Here is a 27889-nt window from a genome sequence, read left to right on the forward strand (position 1 = left end):
ATAGCAAGAGGAAACATTTTCGTTGTCACAATTCTTAGAGCTGCAAGAGATCTAGGTTCTACTTCCAGATTGGATTCTGATTTTAGAGAACTCTCTCCCTCGCTGACTGCCCTTCCCAGCAACAGGGTGGGAAGGCTGGACTACACCCGTGGCCCCCAAACTCCAGCAATCATGAACAGTGATACTACCCTTCAAATTGGAGGATCACTATGGGGCGTCAATATTTTAAACTGTTAAGTGAAAACATTAAAAAAAAAAAAAAGGTTAGTACATTTGAAAAATATATTTGAAAAAATGTAACTTTATAAAACAAAACTATGTGTTCTTTTAAAATTACATGAGATAAGTAAAACCTTTGTCTTAAAAATTGGTACGTTCAAGAATTTGGAGCCTGGTACATAAGGTGACACCAAAGTGTCACAGCCTATAATTCGTTTAGAGCTTATCTGAAGGTGAGTTTCCCACATTGGTCCTCAGGTGGAGACAGAAAATGCTACATCTTCATGCTTGAGATGGGGTGGTAGGGATTCAGCCTTTTCAGCTTTCTCTACCCAGAGTGAGCAGAATTGAAGCACCTAGCAACTAAAACTGGTCAGGCCCCTGGGCTTCAGTGGCTAAGAGCCACAGAGGTCAAACTCCTGTGGTGACACTCGGTCTAGGCATTCCCCAGGGGCCTGACACAGAGCTGCCGCAACTCAAACTCCTGTCACCGCTTCCCCCGAGGATCTCCCCAGATACCAGGTGGGAGTAGGAAGGGAGAAGAGGCCTTACACTCCAACACGAGGCCCGAGCACAGACACCAGCCCAGGTACAAGCCGGGGGTGGCAGGTGGTCATCGGAAGAAGTGGAGGGCTCCTGAGCGGGGCAGGAGCACCCTACCTGGCTGTGGGCAGGAGAAGCGGCCTCAGGGTCCAGCTACCAGCAGCAAGCAAATTAGAGAGAGAGAGAGAAGAACAGGGGTGAAGACAAGTAGACAATCAGCATGTCCCGTTCGGCAAGCACCCTGGGCCAAGCGGGTGGGCACTCTCAGGCTGCCCAAGGTACAAGGTGGAGATGGGAGTCGCTTAGCACCAGGAGTGGGGTTGCTAGCCTAGGCAGGTGAATCGTGCTCTGTTAAGGATAGGCCAGACAAGGAAGAAAAGGTGAAGAGACACTTGTTACCATCAGACTTCTCAGAGAAGATACTCTGGTAAATCATTCCCCATGGCCTGGGCAGGAATGTGCCATTCCGCCTCTGGCCCCAGTCTCTCTTAGGCTGGCCATCTAGTCCATTCTGAATTAGGCTTCTCTTCTGTGTGCCACCAGGCCAGGCCACCTCACCATACCCAGGTCTTGGGTCCCCCAGAAGCCTCTGGCCTTACCCAGGGCATTTTCCATCCTAGCTCCCCTATAGCCAACAGATCCAAACACAGGGCTCAGCCTGGCCTCCAAACACACACCCAAGGATGCCATTCCCACTGCCAAGGACTGCCCTTCAGAGATGTCATCCCTGCACCTCTCATAGAACAAGACCACCAGCAGCCCCAAGTCTAGGACGCCTTCCTCGAACCCCTACTGCATCCCTGCACCATTCTCAGGCAGACTCACTACCCCATGGCAAGTGGAGGCATCATCCCATACAGGTCCATATGACTACTGCCCAAGTAACAAGGCACAGTGCTGCTAGCCTTGACCTCTCTGTCTCTGTCTGGTCACTTAAAGGCCTTTCTGGAGGGGAAGTGGAGTCAGCCAGGCCTTTGACCTTGCTTGTCAGAAATGGACAAGGAGTTAACAGGCACCTGGGTCTAGAGAGTCATGGCATCCAAAATGGGAATGTCAGCTCCCTGCCTCGACACCTACCAGACTCTGGCATCAAGACATATTCTCCAGGGCAGGAGAACAGGGCTGGGGAAGGGGGCTGGATACCCAGCCAAGAGGGACCCCTCCCCCAGGCACGCGGCTCTGGGCTCCCTGAAGGAACAGGCCTCTCTGTGCTCAACTCCTCTGCAGAGCCCTTCTTTCTTTTCTTGAAGTGGGAAGACCACTGTGAGGGCCCCCAAGCCACCGTGGAGCACTCTTCCATAGGCAGGTGCTCCTTCCTAAACACACAGACACACACAGTCTGGCCACCAGCCTCAGGAAAGAGGAGTGCCAGGGACAGGGGAACCACACGCGAGAGGTGGCATTACAGGAGCTGTGAAGATCCTCTCAAGCCGCTGGTGGGCCTCCTCTGCGGGGGTCAGCTGGACCTCGGTGGCAGCTTCTGCCTGGAGGTTAAATCACTATTAGTTATGGCCAGGGAAGTGATGGGGGCACAGCATGCCAAGCTTCTGGCCTAGGAAGCCACTAGGACCCAGCAGGTAAGTGAAGTAGGGTCAGGGAGGCAAGCCAGGCACCAATTTGAGTTTTTAAACTACCAGATGAGAAAAAAGAATAGCTGTTTGAGAGTTCTGGGGTTAGTTCTTCCCACCGTCCTAACCATTCAGCACCAGGACAGTCCTATTCTCCTACACACCCTCTGGCCCTTGCCATCAGCCCAAGTGACAGTGGCTGAACTCCAAGTCAGAGCTCTTCTCAGCACCCCCAACGCCAGCCTACTGAGAGGTGGGGGGACAGGGAGCTGGAGGGAGGGCAGCTGGCCTAGAACAGACACATGATACACTCAGCTCCTCAGAGGTTCTTCTCAGAGACTGATGGTTTGCTTCATGCCCTGCCTATCAGGCCAGAGATACCCCTGCCAATGCCTGTTTGCCAGAAGGTCACCTCCCTGATTCAGAGTGGGCCAAGAGGGGTGGGGAAAGCCACAGCTTGCTCCTCTCTAGGTTTCTCAAAGCCCAAGAAGAATGGAATGGGAGCATGGCAGGTTCTGGAGCCTTAGGAATCCTGGGAGGGCCTCTAGGGCTGGGAGACAGGACAAGCCTTAGGCTGTTGTCCTCTGCCCCTCACTCCCTGCCCCTCCCCTTCTTGCCAGAAGGAGCATGCAAGAGCACAGAGAAGCAGTGGTGAAACCTGATGTGCCCCTCCACACACCCATACCCACCCCCACCCCACAGGCCCTCAGAAGGGTCTCCAAAATGGGAAAGCTTAAAGAGAACTGTCCCCAATCTAAGGACCAGCCAAGCAGGCATCATCTTCCAATGGAAGGGGCTAGACTAATCGTCCTTGGGCCTTCCCTCTGCCTCTCAGCCTCCTGTCCCACACGGAGGACACTTTATGGACAGACAGGGACCCAGATCCAAAGGGAGCCCACTGTGTCCATTAGCCACCCAGGCACAGGGTTTCTCAAGAGTTCTGCTGCCAGAGGGGACTGCTGACAGGCCTAAGGAAGGTAGTGATGACAATGATGATATTAATAACTACTGTTATTAGCACCGTTATGATGCTGCCATTTATGGAGCACCCTCCACACCAGGGACTGGCCTGGGAGCATTCACTACCTCAATCATTTCTAACCTTCACAGAAACACTTCAAAGCAGATATCATCTCTTATTTGCAATTCCAAAATCCAAAAGGCACCCCCAAACAAACGATTTTTCTTAACTATTTATATTTGGTGGCGAAACCTGTTTATATTTTATCCTCCTGCAGCGTGAACATTCATAGGTTTCATTAAATATTAATGGGTTTGGTTACGGATTGCTGCTCATTATATACACTGCATGATATCCTAAAATACAAAAATAACTAATTTCCAAAATAGTTCTGGCCCTAAGGGCTTCAGAGAAGGGACTGTAGACCCGTGTCGTCCCCACCTGACAGATGAAGGCTTAGAGACGGGACCTTGCTGAGATCCTGCATGGGATGAGTGGCTGGGATGTGAACGTATACAGGCCACTCGACTTCAGGAGTTCTGTCTTCCTATCCTAGAACTAATCTGCTAGCGTACTGGTCCTCGACTTGGGGTCTGGAGCCTCGAACTGACCCCATGTAGCTGGGCACCAGGCCCCAACTCCCACAGAACGGCAGCATGCTGGTTAGCAGGTCGTATCCCTAAGCCCAGGCCACCATGAGCTCTGGCATTCAGTCCAGGAAAGCCATGCAGCTCTGCCATCGGCAATGGCCTGGGCCCAGCCTCTCAGTCATGCGGGGCTGTGGAGACATGGGAAAGCTAGTTGTGAGGGTGCCTGGCCCTTAAGCGAGGATGGGGAACAGCGTGAGCGGTTAGTGACACACTCGGGTACCTCCTGCTGCACGTCAGGGGCTGGTGCCTTGGACTGCTGCAATCCAGTGAGGTTCAACTTCGGACCAGCAGAGCCTGGGTCAGCCAGCTCTTCCGGTGGGGCTAGGGAACACTGCTCCTCTGGGGTTCCAGGCTTGGTGGGGGAGACTGGCTTGGCTGAGGAGTCCACCACCTCTGGGAAGCCTGGTTTTCCCGAGGAGCCTGGCTCCTGGCTAGAGGGCTTCTCCCCTTTCCCAGGAGACTGCCTGCTGCGGGGCTTGTGATCCTTGCCCCTGCCCCGAGACATCAGGCTCCGCAGGCCCACAGAGAGCTCATCCTTGGCTGCCTCCTTCTTTGCTTCCGGCTTAGGTGGAGGAGGGGGAGGTGGTGGAGGTGGTGGCTTGGGACCAGAGGCTGCCTTTTCTCCCCTCTTGCCTCGAGCTGGGTGCTCAGGGGATTTGACTCCTCTGCTCAGAGTCTCCCTGGTGCTTCCAGGCTCCTCACCAGGCATCACCCTGCTCACCACCTTCCTCACTGCATTTGCCACTTTTTTCCGGGATAGGCCCGGGGTTTCCTCACTCGAGGCTTCTGCTGAGGCAGCCCCCAGGCCATTCATGGCAAGTGTGGGTACAGGGCTCTTGGTTTCTGTAGATTCAGAGTTGGTGGGAGGCTGAGGACTCCTAGATGGGCCACTGCTGTCCTTTGAGCTGCCCTCTAGCTACAGTCACAGATACAGGTAGATATTAGCATCAGCCGCTGCGTCCCTACCCACCCCATGAGTAAGAAGTAAGAAGTGTGACGTCATGCCTAGCCCTGGAACAGACCATCCATTCATGCACCAAATAACATAGCTCCAAGAGGCTTTCCATCGTACAGACAGGACAACTGCATCTAAGAGTGTGGCTTCTCCCATAAAGCACAAGCAGGTTCTGCTGTTACCTGCTGTTTATCTCCAGGCTTAGCATGGAGCTGTGAGATGCCAGCACAGAGGGCCTGGAGACCATGAGGTGCCTCAGACTTACTGGCTTTCTGTCAGGGCAGCAACAAAGCCCGAGTCCAGGCGAGCCCACTCCCTCACGGCCCAAGCACAGCAGAGATGCAACATGGAGAGGTCAAACAACCAAATCCGATCATTAATCCTAGGCCTCACTCCAGGGCTTCCTGGCTTTGTGGTCCCTTCTATCACTTGATTTTCTGGGCAGCCAGACCTGAGCCTACTCATCCTGACGAGAACAGAATGGCCCCTTCCCTTCTTCTTCTCACTTTCCTCCTGTCCCCTCTAACTGCAGATGAAGACAATAGTAACCGCTAACACTTATACAGTGCTGATTATGGACCAGGCAGTCTTCTCAGCACCTTACGTGTAATTTTCACAAAAAATCTGGCATACTCCAAGGCCCCTCCCACCCATATCTCAAACATATCCCTTTGAAATCATAGGCTGGCCTTGCAAGATTGGTTACAGATCAGGTAGAAGCCACAATGCCTGGCTAATCAAATCTCCATCCAAGGACGTGGGGGAGCCGAGACAGGCACTATCTGGGGTAATGATATATGGACCAATTTTGTGATCCAGCTCCAGGGCCCTGGGCACTCCCACCCGCTGTGTCAACAGCAGCCCTTTCCTAACTACACATCTCTAGACCTGTCTCTTCTGAAACTGTCTCCCCTTTCTTGCCTTAAAAGAGCCTAGTTTTATTCAGTTTCTTTCCCAAGGCAGAATAACTTGGGTGGGGGATGTCCAGCGGGGCACTGGGCAGCTGCAGCCTGCCTCCAGGTCACCCGTACCAAGCAGCTGACAGGGTCTTGGGAAGAGACAGCAGCAGCTGCAGTGAAATTCCTCGCTGCCCTTGTCTGGTGCCACCCAGAGCAGGACAAAGAGTCCTAACAGCTGAGCTCTTATTTGGTGCTCCCGACCTAACAGTCTGCCCACCTAAGCCTCTCCAGCCCCAAAGGTTCAGGAAACCAGAACTAAAGGTAGGAACTAAAGTGGGTGGAGGACTTCGGCAGAGGTCCGCAAAGTGCCTTGGCATTCCCATTTCCTTAACACACGCCAAGTTAGCACCACACAGGCTGCACTTCCTGCCCCTTTACTGCCATTCCCTCCGGCCACCCAGTACAGGAAGCGGCACCCTACTGCACCTGCCTGCTCTGCGGAACTGTCTCCCAGGCTAGCCTATGGCAGGCACACCCACACACAGGGGTCTCAGAGAAGCACTTACAGCCCCTTCCTCCTTGCCAGGAGGGCCAGGCTTCGGCAGAGTTTTGTCTTCCTCTTTCACCTGAGGGAGCAAACAAAGAAGTCACTGGCAGGTCAGGGCTGGGGGATCCAGCACTAAAACTGCAGAAGGCAAGCATCGAGGGAGCTGTCTGCCTCAGGGGCAGAGCTCCTCAATGTTCAGAAGTACTAGAGCTACAGACCTAGGCAACAGATATACTGTCCTGGGGTCAAAACTGTCCAGTGACAACTTTAAGAATGAAAAGTCTCTGTGGGGTGAAAGCCAAGTACACTTGCCCTTAGTGACCAGCCACGTGGTCCACTGGGGCTGTCAAAAGAGGTCCACCCATGAGAGTGACATCATGGCCTTGGTTACAGGTTAGATAGAAAGATCTAGCTAATTCAACTCAGGCTAAACTGCAAGAGTCACTCCTAGCTCAGACAAGAAGTGGTCTGAACAAGAGCCCGCTGACCTAGTGGCTGCGGAGAGAGAATAAGCCCAGTGTTGGGGCCAGCAGAACTCGATGTAGGTGGCCCCACCAGGCTGGCTCCGGCTTGCTTCTAGGCTCCATACAATTTCCCCCAGCACAGAGCCGGAGTGTCTTCCCAACTAGACGGCTGAGCTCTGGCTAGAGGCAGGAAGTGGGGTGGAGACAGGGTTTTGGGAGGCCAAATATCTTCCCGACCTCAGACCCACAAAACTGCCAACCATGCAGCTGAGCGAGGGAACCTCAAGACTAGGGGCGGGCTGTGGAGAAAGGAAATATGCTTGAGCTCTGGCTGCTGTGTCTAGCGGTTGTGCTCAGCCCAGGAGCTAGCTGGCCGGAGTCAGAGGGGAGGAGTAGAGTCAGGGGCCAATGGCAGATATCATAATGCATCTGGGAAAAGGACAGACAATATAGATGCTCTGAAGGTTCTTTCAGTTGAGACTGGCTCAGAATAGACCCAGAGGGGTAGGGCCTCAGTCTGAGAGAGCCGTCTCCTCTTCCCCTCACTAGCATCTCTACCTCCAAAAGCTCAGGTAGTCCTAGTGGATTTCATTTCTCTTCTTTATTCAGTCACTTAGGACTACAGAAAAAGACAGGTCTGTTACCAGTCCCACCCTACTCTTGGCATGCCTTTCTTTACAGGCACAATGCAGTAGGAGCTCGGGAAGGAGTCCCTGATTCCTAAAGGAAAAGATCCTTAGAGTCATTATAATTATCCACCTGCGGGGGACTCTCCGTTTGTAACCAGCTTCTCTGGCTAATTTTGAGCTCTAATTAGCAGTGCCTAGGGCACTGACCAGCAAGATGGCCACTGCAGTTTTAACTCTGCATCTTGCTCATAGACATTTTCAGTGGGCTCAAGCTTCGAAGTTAATTCACACTGCCACGGTCAGAGGGAGAAATGGCAATTCTTCATCAGAGTGGACTCTAGTACTTTAGAAATTAAGATTGGAGCAGAGAAAGGGAGGGGAGGGGCTGGTGGAGAGGGAAGGAAGAGGAGTGGCAGATACTAGATCTGCGCCTGTGGCCCCCCACGGATGCCCATCCCTCACTCCACCCCCACCCCCAGGGACCACACCATGCACTAGCTCTGGGGCACACAGGTTAGAGGGGCAGCAAGTGCTCACAACCCCCCCCCCCAAAAAAACACACGCACACTCATTACTGCACACAGTGCTGTTAGCTCGGGCACAGGGATGGCCCAGATTCCAAGTCCACTCCGCGTCCTTCACCAGCTCCAAATCTGTCCTCCTCTCTCCAATGGCTTGAGCATGGGACCCCAAGAGTCTTACCCAAGTGGTGAGGCATTGGGAAACACCGGCTGTTGCCCCAAATGTCTGGGATACTAGGCCCAGCTCTGAGCTCAGCTCTGGATTTAGCCTGAGGCTGACTCACTACCCGCACCGGCCCCCCCTGCACCCCACAGCCGCAAAGGGTTCTGTCTGTAGTAGGTCATTGCCCAGCTGGGAACTGTGAGCAGCACAAAGGCACGCCCAGGTCTGCAGCCTGAATCACCCTCTGGACCCAGGCAGCCAGAAGGCCTGGCTCCTTCTACCTTCTACAGCCCACCAGACTCGAGGAGACCCAGTTCCGAGACCTCAGAGCCAAAGTCATTCCCAGCGGCACCTCCGCAGTAGCCCACATTTCCAGGGGTGAGTTAAAGCAGCAGAGGTGGGGGTGGGTGGGAAGCGGGTGTGGGAAGGCTGTGGAAGGGTTAACTTGGAGGGGCACCAGTGGGACAAAAGGCAGCTCAGCTTGCTAGAGGTGGAGCTCAGGGGAGGAGCATGACTCAGCAGCAGGAGCCCATCCAGAGAGAAGAGTGAGCTAGCTCACTGGCCCCCTGGTCATTCTAGTCAGTCCCCAAATACACACACATGCCACATTCCACCTTTAGCTTCCAAAGCTCCCTCTCTCACAAGCCAGTCTACTGTCTGCACACACCATGCCAAGCACATAGGAAAAGTGTAAAGATTTTGAAATCCAACTTTCCTTTTGCTCCCAGAAGGCGAACCTTGATGAAAAGGCCATAGCACCAAAAGTAGCCTGCACTCTAGGTCAGAGAAGAAACGGGGGTGGCCAGGGTCTCGCAGGGACTCGGAGTCTTCCTAAAGGCCAGGACCTGCCAGGACAAACACTGTGGGCAACAGGGGAAAGGCAGGATGGAGCAGAGAGGGAAGGATTATGAAGCTCAAAAGATCAGAGGAGTAAGGAATAAAATATTAGAAGGGGAAGGCAAGGTAGGGTACAGAACTTAGAACTTCCTGTCCTTGGAAGCTGTGTGCCCTTGAATAAACCACTTCACTTCTTTGGGCTTCTTTGTAGAATTAGAAAGTGAACTAGTCTAGATAATGGCTAAAGTCTTTCCTAAGTCTGGCACCCTAAGAGTCTGGGTGGGGAGAGGCACTCAAGCACTCAATTCAGGAACCAAAGCTCCTGGCCTGTGACCTGGAAGGGGACTAAGGGAGCTGCTCTAGGACCCAAGCAACTTTGCCTTTTGCCTGCAACACACTATTCCCCACCAGGGGTAAGAGGTCTGGAGAACATAAAGCCATCCCAAGAGGACCAGAGCTGGTCCTCTTGAAAATCAATAGGTAGAATCTGCCTTAACCCAAGGAGAGACTTCATCCAAAGAAGCTATTCAATTCAGTGATGTTTAAGAACTGGTTCATTTTTATTACTGCTTGTAATGATTTAACAGCGAAAAATTAAAGCAATTTTGTTTTTAATGAGTTATTTTTAATTTGCTTTGCTGACTTTTCTATTTTATTATCTAGTTCATATCCTAGAGACTTTAAGTTTGTTTAATTAACTCATTTGTTCTTTGATCTCCTGCTCCAGGTTTCCTTCTGTCCAGGGAGGAGCACATCTGCCCCGGGGTGTAAGGACACCATTCACACTTGGGCCAGTTCCTTCACATCAACTGTTCCTTATGAGCATCATTCTGAACACAAATGTGGGGTTCTCCCCAGAGGAAAATCACTCTGTGGCTTTTGTGCAGAACTGCCCAGATCTTTATCCTGTCTTCCTCATCACTGGATTTTAACCAAGATTTGCGTAGGATCAAGAATAACCTATCTTTATCCAAGACAGAACAGGTAAGGAACTCAGTCCCAAAGATGGTGGCAATGTCTCTGCTACAGTCACCTGCAGAGCTGGGAACTGTTGGCTTTCTGGAGCAAGGGTGGTTGGAAGCCAACGCCTCTCTTCCTGACTTGTTCTCTCTCTAGAGAGTTCATCCATTTCCAATAACAGCATTACCTACTGACTATGGACTCTGTAAAAGTATTTAATATACGTTTTTCGAGTATAAATCTTCTAATGGTCTCATGACATGAGAATTATTGTGATTCCTATTTTACTGATGAGGAAAAAGACTCAGAGAGAGATTAAGTCACAACGCTGGTAAGTGGTGGAGCTGGGATTTGAACTCAAGTTGCTCTGACTGCAAAGCCTGTGCTGCTCTCTTAGAGGCCCATCTTTTTGGCTGTATTAGGCAGGGTCAGAGGGGCTAAGTTATCCTTAGTTTCAAACTCTGGCTAATATTCTGCATCAGTGTCAAGGTTCAGGAGGTCCGGGTCAAGCCAAAGCACAGATTAACAGGGTGGCGTTCACTAGTGTCCAATACTCCCAAATGAGTTTCTGGACTTGCGAAGGGAGACCCCACCACAATCCCACCACTTGCTGAGGTTCTGACCTCCTTCCTCTCTGGCATTTCTGACCTCTTCTCTTGAAGAAGGGAAGAGAAACTAATGCTCACTGTATACTTACTATGAGCCAGGCACAGTGGTAGGCACTTCAGACTGTCTCCATTTAATCTTCACAACAACTCACTTTCTGGATAAGGAAATCAAGAGGGTGAGTACGTTGCCGAAGACACTGTAGCTAGTAAGTGGCAGCGCTGGGATTCACAACCAGGATGGATCTTGGTGAGCTGCTTGTGTGTCTATAAAGTTCCCTGAACTCTGATTTCCTCAAGGGCAGGACTCTCTTTTACCCATCATACCAGGGACACTTAATAAATGCTTGTTGCATACAGTGCTGCAATGGGGGTTCTTTGTGCAAACATCTTCTTCCCATCTGGTCTCTTCCCCCAGCTGTGAAGTATGGAGAATAACGCTTGCCCATCCCGATTCCCAGGGATGTGGGGGGAAAAAAGGGAGGTATAAGCTCTAAACTTAGCAACAATAAATAGATCGTAAACTCAGTGCCATGGGGTTGAGGGGAGGGCTGGGACACTGAAATTGCTTATTAGCTCTTTGTGGAGCAACAATAGTCATAAAATGCTTCATCCTTTGGCCTGGCCATCCCATCTTCAGGAATGTATATGCACTGAGCTGACTTAGAAAAAGGAAGAGACCGAAAAAAACTTGCAAACCTATGCAAATATTTTAAAAGATGCACTCTATAATAATAGCGCCAAATTGAAAGCAACCCAAATGCCTAAAATTAGGGGAGGGTTGGGTAAACTATGGTACTTCGATACAATGCACTGTTGTCATTTAAACTAACAAATATGTGGATAACTGTAGCCATATGGTAAACTCCACCAAAAATATCATCAATCAAAAAAACTGGAACCTAAATAGTATACAAACAGTGATCATTAATAGTCTTGTAAACCTAAATAGTATACAAACAGTGATCATTAATAGTCATCAATTAGAAACACTAGAGACACTTGGTATTTATTTTGTTATATATTTGCTACTTACTCTTTATTTCTACTGTAAAGATGACTAAATAGTCAATAAAAAAGAAAATGCAGAGGAGATAATAGTTAAAAACATTTGTTCTCAAAGAGGAGAAACCCAAGAAATGTGCCAAGTAACCCTTCTGTGCTCAGCCCCAGAAGGCTTCTAACACTAAGGGCGCTGGGCCAGGCTGGGTTTTACCCTCTGCATTGCCGGAAAGGACTATCCACTCTTAACCTAAAATCCTCTGAGCCCCTCACAGGAGAAACTGGGGGCAAATGCCCCCAGGAGAGTCATTCCACCCACCAGATACCCTTTTAGGCAATGGAATGCCCAGCCTGGACAAATGCATCCAGGCCCAAGTGCTCATGCCAGATGTCCACATACTGTGAGACTGCAGGGGCAGCAAGCGCCCTGAGAGAGCGTGCCTAGAAAACGAGACGATCCCCCTGCCTGTGCCCAAGGGAACTCGGCACACCTCCTCTCTGCCGACACACACATTCTGGGCTTCTCATTTGGAGAAGAAAGAAACAGCATCCTCTTCTTTCTCCTTTCCCACTCTGAGGTGCAGAGGGTAGGTCCTGGTCCTAGGTGACCATCTCCCTGCCAGTCCTAACTTAGCACCAGCTTATGTAAGGACTGGGGTGGGGGCAGGAAGAAGGTGTAGGGAGTATTAAGCGCCAGGCACTGTGCTGAAACCTTTACAGGTATTATCTCATTTAATCCCCACAACATCCCTCTGAAGTAAATACTGGTATGAGTCCTACTTTACAAATGAGCAAAAGGAGGCTCAGAAATGACATGCCCAAGGCCTCATAGCAGTAAGTAGCACATGAGGACTCACATCCAGGTCTGTCCTCTAGCAAGAACTTGAGGCTCACTCTACGGGATGAAAGCAAGCCATGCCCCCCATCTGAGTTCACCTGTACTGATGTCCTTCCATGACATCGCCTGCCAGAATAACAACTTGGGTAGAAAGCGGGGGTTTCCATAGATGATCTGCCCCTCCACCCATGATCTGACCAAGCTTCACAAAGAGCTGCTTGAGAATAGCAGTTCTGCAGGGAGTGGCCTGAAGGCCACACTGCCACGCAGGGAGGGAGGGGGAGAAGAGCCTGGCAGGGACACCGCGGCCCCTCTGGTTCTGCCTCCAGTGAGACCCCTCCCCCACCCCAGGGCGGAACAGAAAGCAGCCAAGCAAGGGCCTGCAGGCCAGCCTGGAGGAAGCAGGTGCACTGGAATGGCTTCCTGCTGCCACCGCATTTGCAGAGGGCCAGGGTTTCCTCCTCTAACGGCCAGACCTGCTGGAAGCCTCCCTTCCCCAGGGACACTCATTGCCCCTCTGCAGGGCACTTTGCCGTCTGCCTGGCCATCCTCATGCATGGCCCCGAATCTGCAACCTGGTACTGGTGGCCTGGTGGCCCCGGGTTGAGAGGGCTGGGGAGTCGGCTAGACCAGGAAGCACCCGCCTGTCAGGGTGAGGAGTCTCTCTGGCCCCACCCTCAGCCTGCCCACAAACCTCAATCCTGGTGTCAGTTTTGTGACTGGGCTGGGACAGTCCTTGGGCACAAAGAGATACAAATGCTCACGGGCACATCTCAGGCTCCCGATACACCTCTGCACCCGGCCGGCCTACACACTGCCAACTGCTGACACAACCGAATACCTTACCCTTGGTGGCTGGGCAGGGTGGCGCAGCGGGTAACAGAACAGATTAGGAGGCAGCTACGTCTCTCCTCACTTGCTTTTTTAAGGAACTTACTCCTCTGGAGTAATCTCTGCTAAAAAAGAGACCTACAGACAGACAGGATATCCCCAACATGGCATCTGTGTCCCTTCCAAGTATCAGACCCATAGAAATGAAGAAAGTGGTGCTGGTCCACTCCTGAGGACAGTGAAAGGAGGAGACCCTGACAACCCCAAGGGCCACCCCTCTCGAGCCCCTCTCTCTTGTCTAACAGGAGGAGGAGCGGGTAGAGGACTATGCTGGCAACAACACAAAGCAGGGTCAAGACTTCCAAAGGCCTGAGAGGTGCTGGGCTTCCGGGTCCTGGAAGAAGACAGCATTCCAAGGAATGGAAGCCATAAGCACTAATGGTTTGTGGGGAGGGTGTGTCACAGCCTGTGGGGAAGCTGATGCAGTCTCAGGACACTGAGGTTTGGAAGATGGTGCCTCCTCTGACGTTCCCAAAGTCCTGACTCAGCCCCCGACGCCCCACTGGGTAATTCCCTCCCCACCAAGAAGCTCAGAGAGGAGCCCCCAAGGATCTCCCACTCCTCCTTCCCCACCGCATCAGCCACATCTGGGGAAATAACAAATAGGCTCCTCCTTCCCTAAATGAGGAAACAGCACGAGGAGCCTAGGGCATTTCCGGGGTGGGGGTCAGAGGGACACTCACCCGCATGGCCTGGCCGGGTACAGCCCTGAGCAAGGAGACTCTTCTCCGATGCTGCTCCGTTAGCAGCTCAAAATAGCACTGACTGCAGCCCCGCCCCCATTCCCTCCCTCTCTTCAGGCCCCTCCCATCTGGAACTGCCCAGCCCTGGCCAGAGCCAGACTCAGAGTGAGTAGCCTGGAGAACTGTGGGTACCAGGTAAGTTGCCTGGAGGGAGAGGGTGTGACAGCGTGCACAGTAGGGAAGAAGGAGGCTCTTAGAGTAAGGACATGGGTGAGGGGCAGGCAGTGTTGGGGGGTTAGGGGAAAAGGACTGGGAGGGTGGGACTTTCCTACTGACACACACCCGAGCTCCAGGACAGCTGAGCTGATATGGCCCCTAAAAATAGCAGAGGAATTTGAGACCTGCGCCCCTGCCCCACAGGCCAGGATCGGGACAAACACATATGTGTTCATGTACACATACACACACACATACACACTAGCACACATGAACACTCGATCATGGCAGTGTTCTTCAGAATACACAAATCACAGGGTCACCTCAACCATCTAATTACTGCGGCAGAGGCCAAGACAACAGGTAACATCACGTCCACTACAACACACAAAGCCCACTGCACACTGTGCCCAAACACCAGCCGCACAGCCGTCCTGTAAAGTCCAGCAGGAGCAGAGACCTATATTATCAGTCTGATGCCCACTGTTGCTGCCTCATTATAGTAAATACACTGGGGTCATTAAATCAAGTGCATTCTGTGTATACATCCCTCTCCCCACACAGCCAGTGACTGTGCAGGCACAGAGGAGGGTGGGGTAGGTGGAGTGTGGTAGGTGGACCTTGGCTTTGAAGACAGAGGAAATTGTGGGCATTTGGCCAATGAGCAAGGGCTGTTGGTGAAAAGTCAGGGCTCCTCTCAAAGAGAAACCATGGCCCAGCTGTCCAGTTAGCATCACAGACTGCTCAGACCTGGGCTGGGGACTCTAGAGAGGCTGAAAGAGGAGCTGGGCGCAGGCAGGAAGGAACCAAAAGACAGGCCTTTTGAAGCTGTCTCAAGCTGTCAGCTCTGCAGAGAAAAGGAAACAGTCACTGCCTCTCTTTTTCTTCAAGAAAAAAATTATGGTGGGGTGGGGGTGGTAGGAAGCCCTGGAGCAGAGCTATCTCCCAACCAATGCCCAACCAGGGTGCCTGAAGACCCCCAGGCCTGTCACCCAGGCCAGTCCTGTGAGCCCCCTGGGTCCTGTAAACAGTATTACTTTCTCTATAAAAGGTTGGTAAACACTGCCTGAAAGGACGAAGCCCAGCTCTGCCTCCTACCTACTGCTCACTACAAGCACAGCTACTCCGGGCCATTAGGACACTGGGCTCCCTCCCGGCTCTGCTTCTGAGGAGTGGCTATCTTCCCCAGAAGATGGTTTGCCCTTTCTGGGGCACGATCTGTGTCACAGGTCTCCGTATCCCTGGTGTTTACTTGAAACAGTGATGCCAACCTTAGCTGTACACTGAAATCCCCTTTGGGACTTTAAAATACTAATGCCTGGATCGCCCCTGTCTCTTTCTGATTTAATTGGTCTGGGAGGGAGGCCTGGACACTGGGATTTTTTAAAGCTCTCCAAGGTGATTCTTACATGCTGCCAAGGCTGAGAACTGCTCAACTCAAAGGCCAGTATAAGGCCTAGTGCCGAGGTACCCATTTGTTCAATCGATGAGTGTGAATCAGTGAATGAATGAATAAATGAATGACTTAGCTGTGTCACTATGGGCAGGTGACTTAAATTTTCCCCATATGTAAAATGAGGATTATGCTGCATTGACTCTTTCACGTGGTTAATATGACTGGTGAAATCTCGGTGAGTGAAAGGGCTATGGTTTTCAATGCATGGTCGCCAGACCTGCAGCATCAGTATCACCTAGGAATTTACTAGAAATGCAAATTCTAGGACCCCTTCCCAGACCCACTGAATCAGAAACTCTGGACATGTGGCCCAGTCAGTATCTGTGTTTTAACTCGGCCTCTAAGTGATTCTGAGAACCACTGCTTTGAAGGAGTTATTTCTAGTGTACCATGGTTAAGTTAGTGAGACGTCCAGAGCCAGACTGCCAGGTTCAATCTTGGCTCTTCCATACAGTAAACTAAGCAACTTAATCCTGGGCCTCAATTTCTTCATCTGTAAAATGGGAAATCAGAGTGCCTACCAAATAGGGTTATTATAGGTGTTAAATGAATTAGTACTTGCAAAGCTCTAAGAACAGTATCCAGCACATAAGTTTTCAATAAGTTTTAACTATTATTATCTATCTGTGATCTTTAAGGGGAAAAAAGAGGCATCATAAGCAAAATTACCAGGTAACTGAAGCTTACTCCCTTTAGGAACAATATATTTCCTATCTTCAATAGTCTTCTAAGTTCTACTGCTATTTCCAATCATAAAAATAAAATTTTTATAGACTAACTTTCTCAAGTAAAACACTGAACTAATCTCAAACATCTCAAACTCTGAGCTTCCTCTCTTGAACCTAATTGTTTCCACTCCACCCTGTTCCAAAGGGCAAGTCGTCCCCATGTGATGACTCCTGATTTCCCAACCTAGCTTCTGTCCCCCCGCCCCTCCTCCGCAATGCCCCCAGCCACTCTCAGAGGACACCAGCTCAGTGTAAGCACCACAGTCAACATGAAGTCTCACTATATGCCCATGTTAGGAAAGCCAGACACCCCTTGTGTCCATATATCTGCTTTTTAGTTCTTTTGTCCCCTACCTCTGTCAGGCTATATCAGCTGTCACTCTGCTTGTCAGCAGGCCTATCTCCAGCAGTCTCACTTCTTCCTAATATGCTGTTGCTGCCAAAGGTTAGAAAACCAGATAACTGAGCCTGAGAACAGAGTCCGGAGCAGAGCGCGTGAGATGTCAGAGCCTGCAGGCTCTCCTATGAGTGAAGGAAGGGCCTGGGTTTTCACATACAGACTTGGTGTCCTCTACTCTGGCTGCTCAAGGGCCTTCTTAGGCCCATCTGTCATTCAGCAGTGCTCTAGAAGATGATTTCTGGATGTCTGAGGTGTCACTGTATCTACACAGTCTTGTTCCGAATTACTAGTAACCACGTGCCCATCCACGCCTTTCCTATTCAGATGACGATCCTGTCAGTTCTGTCTCTGAGATGACTGGTGTTACAGATGGAAATCATCTGTAAAACCGGTTTCACTTTCCTTCATGAAAAGGGCGGGCCTCTTCATTCAGAGGGGAAATCTGAGGCCTTGGCAATCTGCTCAGCTTCACGCACAACCACAACCAGTCCCTCTGCTGCTCACAGGTTGGTGCTGTCTCAGGGCCTGATCCATGTCTCAGTAAGCTCAACTGATGGTTCTGGGGGAGCCTTGTGATCACTCCCACGACCAGCCAGAGCAGACCACCTTCAGGACCCTCGGCCTGACTCCAAAGTCAGGCCCCTCCTTGCACTTCACCTTCACTTTTCTGTCTCCCTCTCCTCAGCCCACCTGGCTTTCACTCCCTCAGGCAGGTCTTCCCACAGTCGCCTTCCTTCATCACTAGCCTTGACTGATGAATGCCTCTCCACCAGCCCCTCTACCTTCCCAAACTTCGCCATCTCTCAAAGTCCATCTCAAGTTCCACCTCCTTTATGAAGCCTTCCCCTAAACCCAAGGCCTACATGGTAATGTAGTGAAGAAGCATGGACTCATAGTCAGATACACCTGGGTCTGACCCCACCCAGCTCCGCCTTTTTCTTGATGTCTGACCTAAGGGAAAGTTACTCAACTTCTTAAGTTTCCATTTGTTTTGGAGTGGGGTTGTGAGAATTTTAAAAGAAAGTACATGTTAAGCACCAGGCAAATTGTAGGTAGTGATTAAATTATAATTTAAAACCATAGCATTCACTGTCTACCCCTAAGTATCACTACTCACATATGGTAGTTATTGATTATAATTACTGCGGTGCTCTATTAGATATAGTGGAGTCACATACTACATGGGGTTAGATTCTAAAGTCAGCATGTAAGGCAAAAACAGAATATAGTCAAAATTACTCTTAAAAATCCCTTAGATTGTTGATTGCCTACAGCCATGCTATCCTGAACAAGCCTGATCCTGTCTGATCTTGGGAGCTAAGCAGGGTCGGGCCTGGTTAGTACTTGGATGGGAGACCACCTAGGAAGACCAGGTGCTGCAGGCCTAAAAAATAAGAGATTGTAAGATGACAAGGTCCTTGCAATCTGTAAGGTCAACCAAGGGTTGCCTCGCCTAAAGAAAAAAAAAAATCCCTTAAATTGCCTTCAAATTATAGTATACATGGTTTTGTATATATTATTCTATATATCTGCATAAAAGCATAATGTATAGTCAAGGGCAGCTTATAACGAATACACAAAATACAATGTTTATTATTTTAGACAACAGTATTACAGGTTCTTATACAACCATAAAGTTGAATTTATTGAAGTTTAATGTGTATATACCACGACTATACAGTATAAACTAATGTTTTATAGTAATCTATTTGTGTCATATGTTTAAGCCTTCTTTCCCTGGACGGCAGGGACCATTTCCTACTTCTTTTAGATCCCATCCTATTCCCCAGCACTAGGACCATAGCAGGTGTTCAAATCCATTGGATTTCACTAACTGATCTGAAAGGTACAGGTACGAAAAGCCAGGTGGAACAGAATGGGGAACAAAGGGATATCTAGATAGAGTAACAGCTTTAACGACTCCTCTGCAATATTGGTGGTGTAGGGTAAATGAAAGGTCCTTGGCTCTGTTTCAGGCAGTGAGCCAGGCAGAGTGGCCAAACAGAGCTAGGGGCGGGCAAAACAGGAGGCTCTGAGAAGTAAAAGAAGTCTCCGTTATTCAACTAGTAGTGATGTGTAATACCTCAAGGTGAACACTGTGGGGAAGCACAATGCTTGCTTCTTTTTCAGTCTCCACACCACTAGACTGAGCTTGAGGCTAGTTTACAGGGAGATAGTTTGGAAAACATTAGGCTGAGGTTCTAATTAACTTCTTAACAAAAGAATATTCCTCTGACCCTATTTGCCTCATTAGTTCTCCTTTAAACCAAATTTCTTTTAAAAAAAGCTATAAACACTGTTTCCATAAATGTATACTAATTGTATAGCGCTTGTATTATTACTAATTTGCAATGTATAAAATGTCACTAATGGCACTCTTTATTTAGGGAAGTTCAGGGGTGTCCTGTTTCAAGCACTCAGCTCACAGGGTGGGGGAGGGCCTGGAACACGTATGCTTCCCACTATCAAGGTGACAGATGCATTCTCTCAGTTCCTCAGCCCAAATGCCTTTCTTCTCTTGGGAAGGATTATCCTTTATTCCTTATTTGTTTGTTTTTTGGTAACAAATCTCTTCTCTTTTATGAAGTGCCAGTTTTAGTAGGCAGTGATTGGTACCTTTTGAGATACCAAAATTATTTTGAAATTTTACTGGACATTGATGACCAGTGGATACCAAAGTGGAAGAAGACCAACGACCCCCCTGAAGAAGCCTAGGGATGGCCGCAGGGAGGGGAAGGAGGGCTAAGAGGCAACCTGCCTCGATGAAAGATGCACACTCAGGGCTGGGCCGCCCAGAGCTGGGCCCAGACACTCCGGCTCTCAGAACTCGTCAGGGTTGGACTGGGTCAGCTCCAGGCCCGCACTGCCGCCTGTGCTTCCGGGTCCTGCCTAGCGGCCGGCGCAGGGGCGGAGCTGTGGGCGGAGCCAGGCCCAGCACATGCGCCGGAACCTCGGATGCACCCGCCCTGAAGCACCACTGGAGCCCAGCAGAGGGCAGCCGCTCCCTTCTTACGGGCCCACAGACGCCGAGGCCGCAGGATTTCACCCCCGCAGGGCTGGCCTCTGGGCCCCGCCCCCAAGAGGCACCCCTAAGAGCTCGAAGCTGAGGGAGCTGAGGGGGCTAGGTGGCTCTGTCCTTACCCTGAAGGGACAGGGCAAGAAGAAGCAAGGATGAGTTCGAGGACGACTTTGCTTTCGTTACTGCTCCATCCCCAAGGCCCAAAACAGTCCCTTCTTATAGCACACACTCAATAAATGCTTATTGAAGGAATAAAATGGATGAAGGGATGACTACGTGAACAAACAGAAGACTCCAGGGACTCCTTGAGCCTGTGTGGGTGGGAGAGGTCTGGGACAAGCGATCCAGAAAGATCAGCGGGCATGGAGTGGCCAGCACCAGATCACTGCCCCAGAGTGGTCACTGAGGCTTAGGGCTCCATACTCTCCCAGCCTCTGCCTTGGCAAACCCAAAGGTCTGCTCAGAGCCTAGTGACACCACACCATCTCATGGGCACAGAGCCCAAGCAGGGATGTCTGGGCTTGTTCTCTGCTAAGACCAGAGGTCTGTCCCCTCAGATTCAGGTCCTGGCTGCCTTCAGGGACCACTTGACTGGCGGCTCCAGTCAGGCCTCCTGCTCCCTGCTGACTCCTCAGCTTGGGGATTTCCTCATGGCCCCTGGGGATTTCCAAATTGCCTCTGCTTCCTCAAGCTCCCACAAGGCCCAAAGCCAAGGGCCAGGCTTGAGGACGGTTTCCCAAAATCCTCCGCACCCCTGCCCCAAATCCCATCAAGACTCGGGTCACTTCTGAGTCTGCTAAATGCACCACAGACTCGATATTCCCACCCCCTCTGGCAGACATGAGAGAATAAGCATAATGAAGTATTGTTCATAAATGACAACTCTTCTTTATTTCCATAGAAGAAAAAAAGAAAAGCCAGTTTAAGGGTCAGCCATACCAATTCAAAAAATATATCAGGAAGGTCTTCTGGGGTATGAGAATTGGAGGCCTGTGGTGTTTCTTCTCAAAGTCAGAGGCTCCTTTAGGAAAGCAGTTTCCTCTAAACACTGAACATTCAAAAAATGTTTGAGGATCTGTGTGTTCACCTCTGCAGGCCCCTATTGGGACTGTTTTTAGGCCTCTTTGAAGTAAAAATAAAGCACAAATCCGATCCCTACAGAAGCAGGAAGGAAGAAGCAAAAGCTTCTAGTTTTCCTACCAACCCACCACCTCCGCATTAACAGCCCTGGCCAAATCCACTGGGGCATGTGAGCACCTGTGTTTTGACGCCAGGCAGAAAACATGCTTGATGAGTGGGGAAGCACTGCCCCAGTGTGGTGGCACACAGCCAGGGACTTACTGGCTTTGGGATATCAGGATTCCAGAGTTGGTGAAGTGTAGAAATTGCCAGAGAGGACAAGACTTCCTTCATGAAAGGAAGGGAAAATGCCACCATCTCCAGCCTCACCAGGGAGCTGCAAGAGGAGACAAGCCTTCCAGAGCACCTCACCATTTCTTTCTGAGAGCTGCCTAGAGTCGCACTGTTCAATATGGTAGCCACTAGCTATGTGTGGCTATTTAAATTGAAATTAAATAGAAACAATGAGGATGCTTCTGATTAAATTAAAATCAAATCAGATTTAAAATTTAGTTCCTTGGTCACACTGGCCACATTTCAAGTGCTCAATAGCCGCATGTGGCTAATGGTTACCAAATTGGAAAGCACCGACTACAGAACATTTCTGTCTTTGCAGAATTCCATCTGGCCTAGAAGGAAGATCCTAGAAGATCCTCCTTTTGGCTTGTTCTGGTCATCCTTGCCAAAGACTCCTTCAGGTGTCGCCCTTGACCACCTGCTGTTCTCTCTCACCCCTGCCCCAGAGTCTGCTTAGATTCCTGTCCCCAGGCGCCTGGCCTTGATCCCTATCCCTCAGAAAGAAGTGGGAAAGGGGACTTTGGTCACATGGTAACACCCAGCCTGAGAGCAGAAGCCTAGGATGCAGAGGGGCTGAAAAGGCAAGGCTGAATGGAAGCCAGACTCAACCCCCGACCCCACCCCAAGGCATCCCAGGCTTGGGAGAAAGCCCCTCAGTGCCATACAATCCTTCCTTGTTTCTGCAGTCTCTGGACCATGCATGGGTAAGACATCTGGAATGTAGTGGCCTGAGGGCTTCCCCACATCACCCACTGCTGGGCTCATCTGATATTAGTGCTCCCAAAGAGAGAGGTCCCAGCAGAACCCTGAGCTTTCAAGGGCAAACAAGTCCAATGAAGCCTTGTCCCAGGAACTCTGCCATGGAGCAGTGGGGGCCATAACTGGACACCGCCCTGTGTCGCCAGCTGGATGAACCAAATGAGGAAGAGGGAGAGAAGGACATGGTGGAGAAAGAACTTTGGGACATGCTTAACATGTTAGAGAGGTTCAAACAAGCTCTCCAACCCTGGATCTTCAGAGGGGACAAGGGAACGGGGTATGGATCTGACCGCTATCACATTCTATCACAAGCACCTCATTTGAAAGGTGTTGCTACGGTCATTAGAAAATCCAATGGGGGCATCTGGGCAAGCTCATATATGTGATGGAAGGAGCAGAGAACAGACCCGGGAAATGGCAGGTCAGGGCTGCCTCTGTTCTGTGCCTCAGTTCCATCCTCAGTTCCTGCTTAGCCTCAACACAGATGGGCAGTCAGAGGCACGACAGGCGTGAAGAAACGAAATAAGTTGGGGAGACACCACAAAAAAAGTAGAGTTTGTCTGTTCAATTGGAAAACTAATAGGTAGAAAGAAGCCTGATATTCCAAAGGTTTTGGCATCAGCTAAGAATTTGACTGGAGGAAAAGTACCACAATTTTTAAAAACTGGCATCAAACTACAGACTAGATTGGAAGCCCAGGGCAAAGCAATCTCACTCTGAGGCTACCCTGTGGCCCTGAGTAAGTTTGGGGACCAAGCTGGGATTTACTTCCCCATCTCCATCTGGAAGGCTAGTAAGCCAAAAGCACCACACTGGTGCCAAGAGTAAAGCCACCCCTCCCCCCACCCATGAGCAGAACTGAGTCATTAACAGGCCTGTGGGCAAATGACCTATCAAGCTCCCAGGCACCAAGTGCTTCCCAAAACTCAGAGACAGATTAATGATGACGACGATAATGCTATTCTAAGCAATTTCTATGTATTGATTCATTTAATCCTCAAAACACCCTTATAAGGAAAGTATAATTATTATTTTTACTTTGCAGATAAGGAAGTCGAGGCACAGAGAAAGTGAATAATTTTCCTAAGGTCACCTGCTAGTAGGCAGCAGAGCCAGAATTCGAACCCAAGCAGTCTATCTCCAGAGTCCATGATGTACTCGATATATTAATAATACATAAATAATCATATGCAACTCCCGATTTGTTCACCCTTCTGCCTATGTTGCCTTCCTCCTCCTTCCCTCTCCAAAATGGGCTGAAGGCAGTTCCTACAGCCCAATCCAGCCTTTCTATCCAACTTCATATTTGCCAAGCTTCTGTTTCTCCAGCAACAATAAGCTGAAGTTTTTAGATTTTGAAGAGAATGGGTTGGGAAGGAAGGTATGGGACTCTTCATCGCAGTCACAGAAGAGAGATATCAAAACCAATGATCTAAGAAGACACAGGGCTGGGTGGGGAACCCAAGGCCCTGATAAAATCCAGAAAACTCTGTCTTCCCCAACTCAGACACCAGGTCCTCTAAGTTTGAGGCTAGCCTTCCTCTAGACAGAGAAAGTGAGGGCTGGTTAGGACTGGAAGCTGACACCAGAAATGCTTTGGAAGAGTCTGGGGAAAAAGGACAATCCAGACTAGGTTCTGGAGAGAGAGTGAGAGAGAGAGAGAGAGACAGAGAGAGACAACAAGGAACATAAGTATCATTGGCTTTACTAGTTTGTAAACAGTATGTAGCTTACTCCAAGCAGGCATCTTGGTCATGCCGCCCCCCACCCAAGGTACAGTTAGAAAATAAAAAACTTGAACCTACAGAAACCAATTGATATTTCCAAGCTGGGTGTCCCGTCACAGAGCCTGGTTCTGCCACCCAGGTCAGGGCCAAGTAATGATGGGTGAGGGCAGGGAATGATCAGAAGCCTTGGGGGAGGAATGCAGATGGGCATCTGTGTGCCTGCTTGGCGGGGCAGGGGCTTGCATCCCACCAGGGAGAGAGAGGTGGTCAGGCTGATTGGTACCCCTTACCTTCTCCAAGCCTAGGCCTCATTCCTGCCTGCTGCTCTCAACCTCACCTAAACAAGGAACTCCTGTCATTGTCCAGAAATCCTGAGGCCAGTCTCAGGATCACTGAAGATTGCCCATGCAAAGGGGACTCTGCCTGGCAAAGCCAAGTGCTAAAAGGAATAAGGATGTGTGCTGGTCACTTGATTCCAGGAAGACAGCACACAGCAGTCCCTCAGGCTTCTCAGGCAGTAGGCCCAGTTTCCCTCTTGCCTCTATTCATCTTGATGCATGGTCAAGTGAGTGGGGACCTTACCCTGTGCCAGTGTATCCTTTAGGTAACCTAGGCTACCTGTGGTAGAGGATGCAAGGCTGTGCCAGGCCCAGCACAGGCTGGGTCCCCAGTGCCTGAAGTGCCAGGCACAAAGGCTCCCATAGTCTGGACAGCTCTGGGGAGGGCGAGGTAGAAGATGCTAGCTGACTCAAGGAAGAAATCTTTCACTATCTGAAGCCAGTGTTTCTGCAATCAGCTCCATCACCAAACTAGTCCACAGATGAGGGAGGCAGGAGTGGGAAGGGGCAGGATGCAGGCCCCCAGCAGAAAGAACTAACACAGGAGATAATATCAGACTCTCCCCTCGCCACATCCCTGGAAGGTTCCACTGGAATCTCCAGACACTTTTCTCTTGATGTGATGGGGCTGGGCATGAAACTGTGTATCATAGAGTCATGACTGTCTCATGCTGCCTGACAGTGCTGTCACTGCCTGGCCTTTAGCCCATGCCACCCTGAGCTGAGATCTTTTCGCAGATGTCTTCTGTTCTAGAGAAAGCACAGGCTCCCTGATCACAGGGATAGCATCTTCAGCTTTTCTCCTCCACAGAACCAAGCCCACAGTGTGACATGGAGCAGGTGCTCTTCAAGGATTCCTGACCTCCGGCCTTGATTGTGCCAAGACTCTGGGGCCATCTGCACCTGGCCTTCCCTGCAGCCCAGAGCCATACTCCCTCCCCACTCCAACCCACCCCTAGCCCTCTTTTGCTCAGAGCCAGGGGCAGCCTTGGTCCTGCTGCCAGAGAAAAGAGCCCAAGAAGTGCCCTGTGAGAAGTCTCCCTCTTTGTGGGTACCCTGCATGCCACAGGGCCTGGCAGGGACAGAAGCTGGGGAGGGAGAGAGGAAGTGAGTCAGCTCCTTGCAGAAAAGGGAATAGAAGGGAGGAGCCGGCAGAAGGAGCGGGCAAAGGGCACAGGGGCCTGGAAAGGTCACTGAGAAAGAGAATAAGGCCCTAGAGGTATGGTGGGGCCCAGAGAGTGGAGGACAGATAAAAGTGACAAACTCAGCACTGCCACCTCCCACCAAGGCCAGGTGGCCCCCACAGACCAGAGAACCTGGGTCTGGCAGGCACAGCCCCACCTGAGGATGGAATCTGAGGCACTCCCCTTCATGACTCATGTATGGCTGGAGGAAGTAAGGCCTGTGGGATATGGCCGCAGCCACATCTCCCCTCCCTGAGGTAGAGTCTCTGGTCCCTAAAGCCTCCCATTGCCTCTCATGAGACCCCAGTAGGAAGCCCCAGCTTCAGAAGCTCAGGTTCCCCCTGGCCTGGCCCAATGGGGAGAAAGATATCTGCATCTTCCAGAGAGGGTAGGAACTGAGCCCAGCCAGGAGCTGTCCCCAAACTCCAGCTGGCTCTGACTGGGAAAAATCCTTACTGTGAAAATTCCTAGCCTGCAGACATTCCAGCACGGAGGCAGCCCAGGGAAAGCAGCAAAAGGGAAGAGAAAGCTTTGAACCCTGCCGGGCCACATTCCACCCCCTCAGAGACCTGAAGCCAGTAAGACAGGCACATTCTTCCAAGGTCCCCTGGGGAATCTCAGGCAACAAACCTTAGGCAACTTACTTAACCTCTCTGTAATCCAGTTCCCAGGGTTGGACACTGTACAACCTCACATGACCGTGAATCTGCTTCTTAACCAATCCTGGTGCCTTCCTAGGGGCTCTAGTTCAGAGGCAGGAGGCAGGCCATCCCTGGGACCCTCCTCCTAGAGCCCCTTCCCCTAGGCCTTGACTCCTGGGTGCCTAGAGATCATCTCTCCTCCACTCCTGTGGGAGATGCTGAGTGCCCAGGTCCACAAGAAACATGGTAACATACTGCAGACAGGTCACCAAGGCCAGCGGGGAATGTTCTAGGAACCCAAACTGATTTAAACATGGAAAACTAAACAGAAATGGGAAACCAGTACTTCAACAAATATCCCCTACTCTCATGAAGTACTCCAGCCCTGGAGAAATAAGATAACTAATTAATTACAATCTTGATGCTATGAAGAAGAATGGGATAATGCCAGGGTGCAGACCTGACATGGTCTGAGAGGATCAGGGAAAGCTTCCCTGAGGAGGTGAAATTCAAACTGGAGCCAATGAGTATGAGTGAATGAAGGCGGGTAGGGAAAAGCATTACAGACAAAAGGAACAGCAGGAACTCAACGGCAGAAGTAAATGAGAACTCTGCACTATACACCCACTACCAGCTAGGCACTCTGCCAGGCCGTCCTCACCTTTTCCCACAGTGCATACTATGAAACAACAGTGCTCAGCCCCTCGTGCAACAGAAGAGGACTTGTTCTTGGTCAGAGGTGACAGTCTGCAGATCCTGCCACCCCGAACGCTGCAGAGGTCAGTACTAGCATGTCAGTAAGGGCCCAAAAGGCAAGGGGCAACGTTCCTGCTCTCTAGGATCTCGCATGGGAGATGTGTAAGGGACAAAAGTACACCCCTCCACCACCATTGGGGGACTACACCTAAATGATGCCATTTCTCTTCCTAAGGCTTCCCTCAGCCACCTTTCCAGCATCTCTCCTAGTTCCTACCAGATTAAGTCCCACCTGCTGCCCTTTGGGCTCACTGCCCGTGGCTAATCTTCAGGAGAGTCTGAGAGCAATGGCCACACCCTTCTGTGGTTCGTCATCCACAGAGCAAGAGCAAGAGTGGCCAGTCACTCTGGCTTCCCCTTCTTTTCTGGAGAAGAGGCTTCTAGGGCAGCAGGAGGGCCCAGGCCTGGTCTGGGCAGTGGATGTATGAGGATATCCAGATACTGCCTTCCCCTATCCTATACAGCAGGTCCTCGAATAACAAATGACGTAATTTTGTTCAATGTCATTTCATTATAACGTTGACGACATATCATAGGAACTTAACTCCTGTGTATATCAATTAGCCTATGCTAGAATCAGTTTTGTTGTGTTGTTTCGTCTCAGTTCCAAGAACCTATCGATGCCGTTAAGTGAGGACTCACTATAGAGCGCACTAGTGAAGAGCAAGGAGATGATGCCCTGAGTTTAAATACTGACAAGTCATTTGATAGCCTTTAACCCTTAGGCAACTTTCTTAACCTTAACCTCTCTATAATCCAGTTCCTCACTGGTGAAGTAGAGGTTATTATAATAACTACTTCAAAGGGTTGTCGGGAAAATTAAATGAGTTAGTATATAAAAAACATCTAGAACATATAGTGAATGCCTAACATATAGTGAATGCCTAACATATAGTGAATGCTAGCCATGATCCTCATCCTTGCTGTTATTTTCCATGCCTTTCCCTCAGGGCATTTCTGTTCAGCTGACTCTTTACCAGATCAATTAAATACCACTTACAGAGCATGTATGTTACGTGCTAGACTGGACACCACACAGAATACTGGACAAACAGCCTACCCCGGAGTCTGTGCAAAGCAGCCGGGCTGAGCTGTGAAAGGGCTGAATGCCATGCTGAGGAACATACAGTGAGAGATTAAGGGAGCCAGAGTGGTGACCCAGGTCTCAGGAAACTATTTCTCAACCAAACTAGAGCCAACAACTGAAGAAATAAGCTTCGCTGATACTGTCCCCTATATTTAACAGAACAGAAGCTGCTGCCAAATACCACGCGGGACTCTAGGGTTGACCTACCTCCCCCTCAAACTGCTCAG

The 27889-nt window shown here is 50.4% G+C and overlaps 2 protein-coding genes and 1 pseudogene across 2 annotated transcripts in view; 1 reads left to right on the top strand and 2 right to left on the bottom strand.

The window, feature by feature from the left end:
- MYO18A (myosin XVIIIA) overlaps positions 1–27889 on the bottom strand; it is an 82061-nt gene that overhangs the window by 46864 nt on the left and 7308 nt on the right.
- Positions 3132–7871, bottom strand: LOC112473204 (collagen alpha-1(XIX) chain-like). Its single transcript, XM_025041830.1, has 2 exons — positions 6362–7871; positions 3132–4857 (listed from the first exon to the last, which is right to left on the bottom strand). The coding sequence occupies exon 2, from the start codon at positions 4753–4755 to the stop codon at positions 4060–4062; it is 696 nt and encodes a 231-aa protein (XP_024897598.1). The 5' UTR covers positions 4756–4857; positions 6362–7871; the 3' UTR covers positions 3132–4059.
- On the top strand, positions 18002–18120 carry LOC112473263 (annotated as a pseudogene).

Source organism: Pteropus alecto, unplaced genomic scaffold, assembly GCF_000325575.1.
Source record: "Pteropus alecto unplaced genomic scaffold, ASM32557v1 scaffold98, whole genome shotgun sequence".
In the NCBI taxonomy this organism is placed as follows: domain Eukaryota; kingdom Metazoa; phylum Chordata; class Mammalia; order Chiroptera; family Pteropodidae; genus Pteropus; species Pteropus alecto.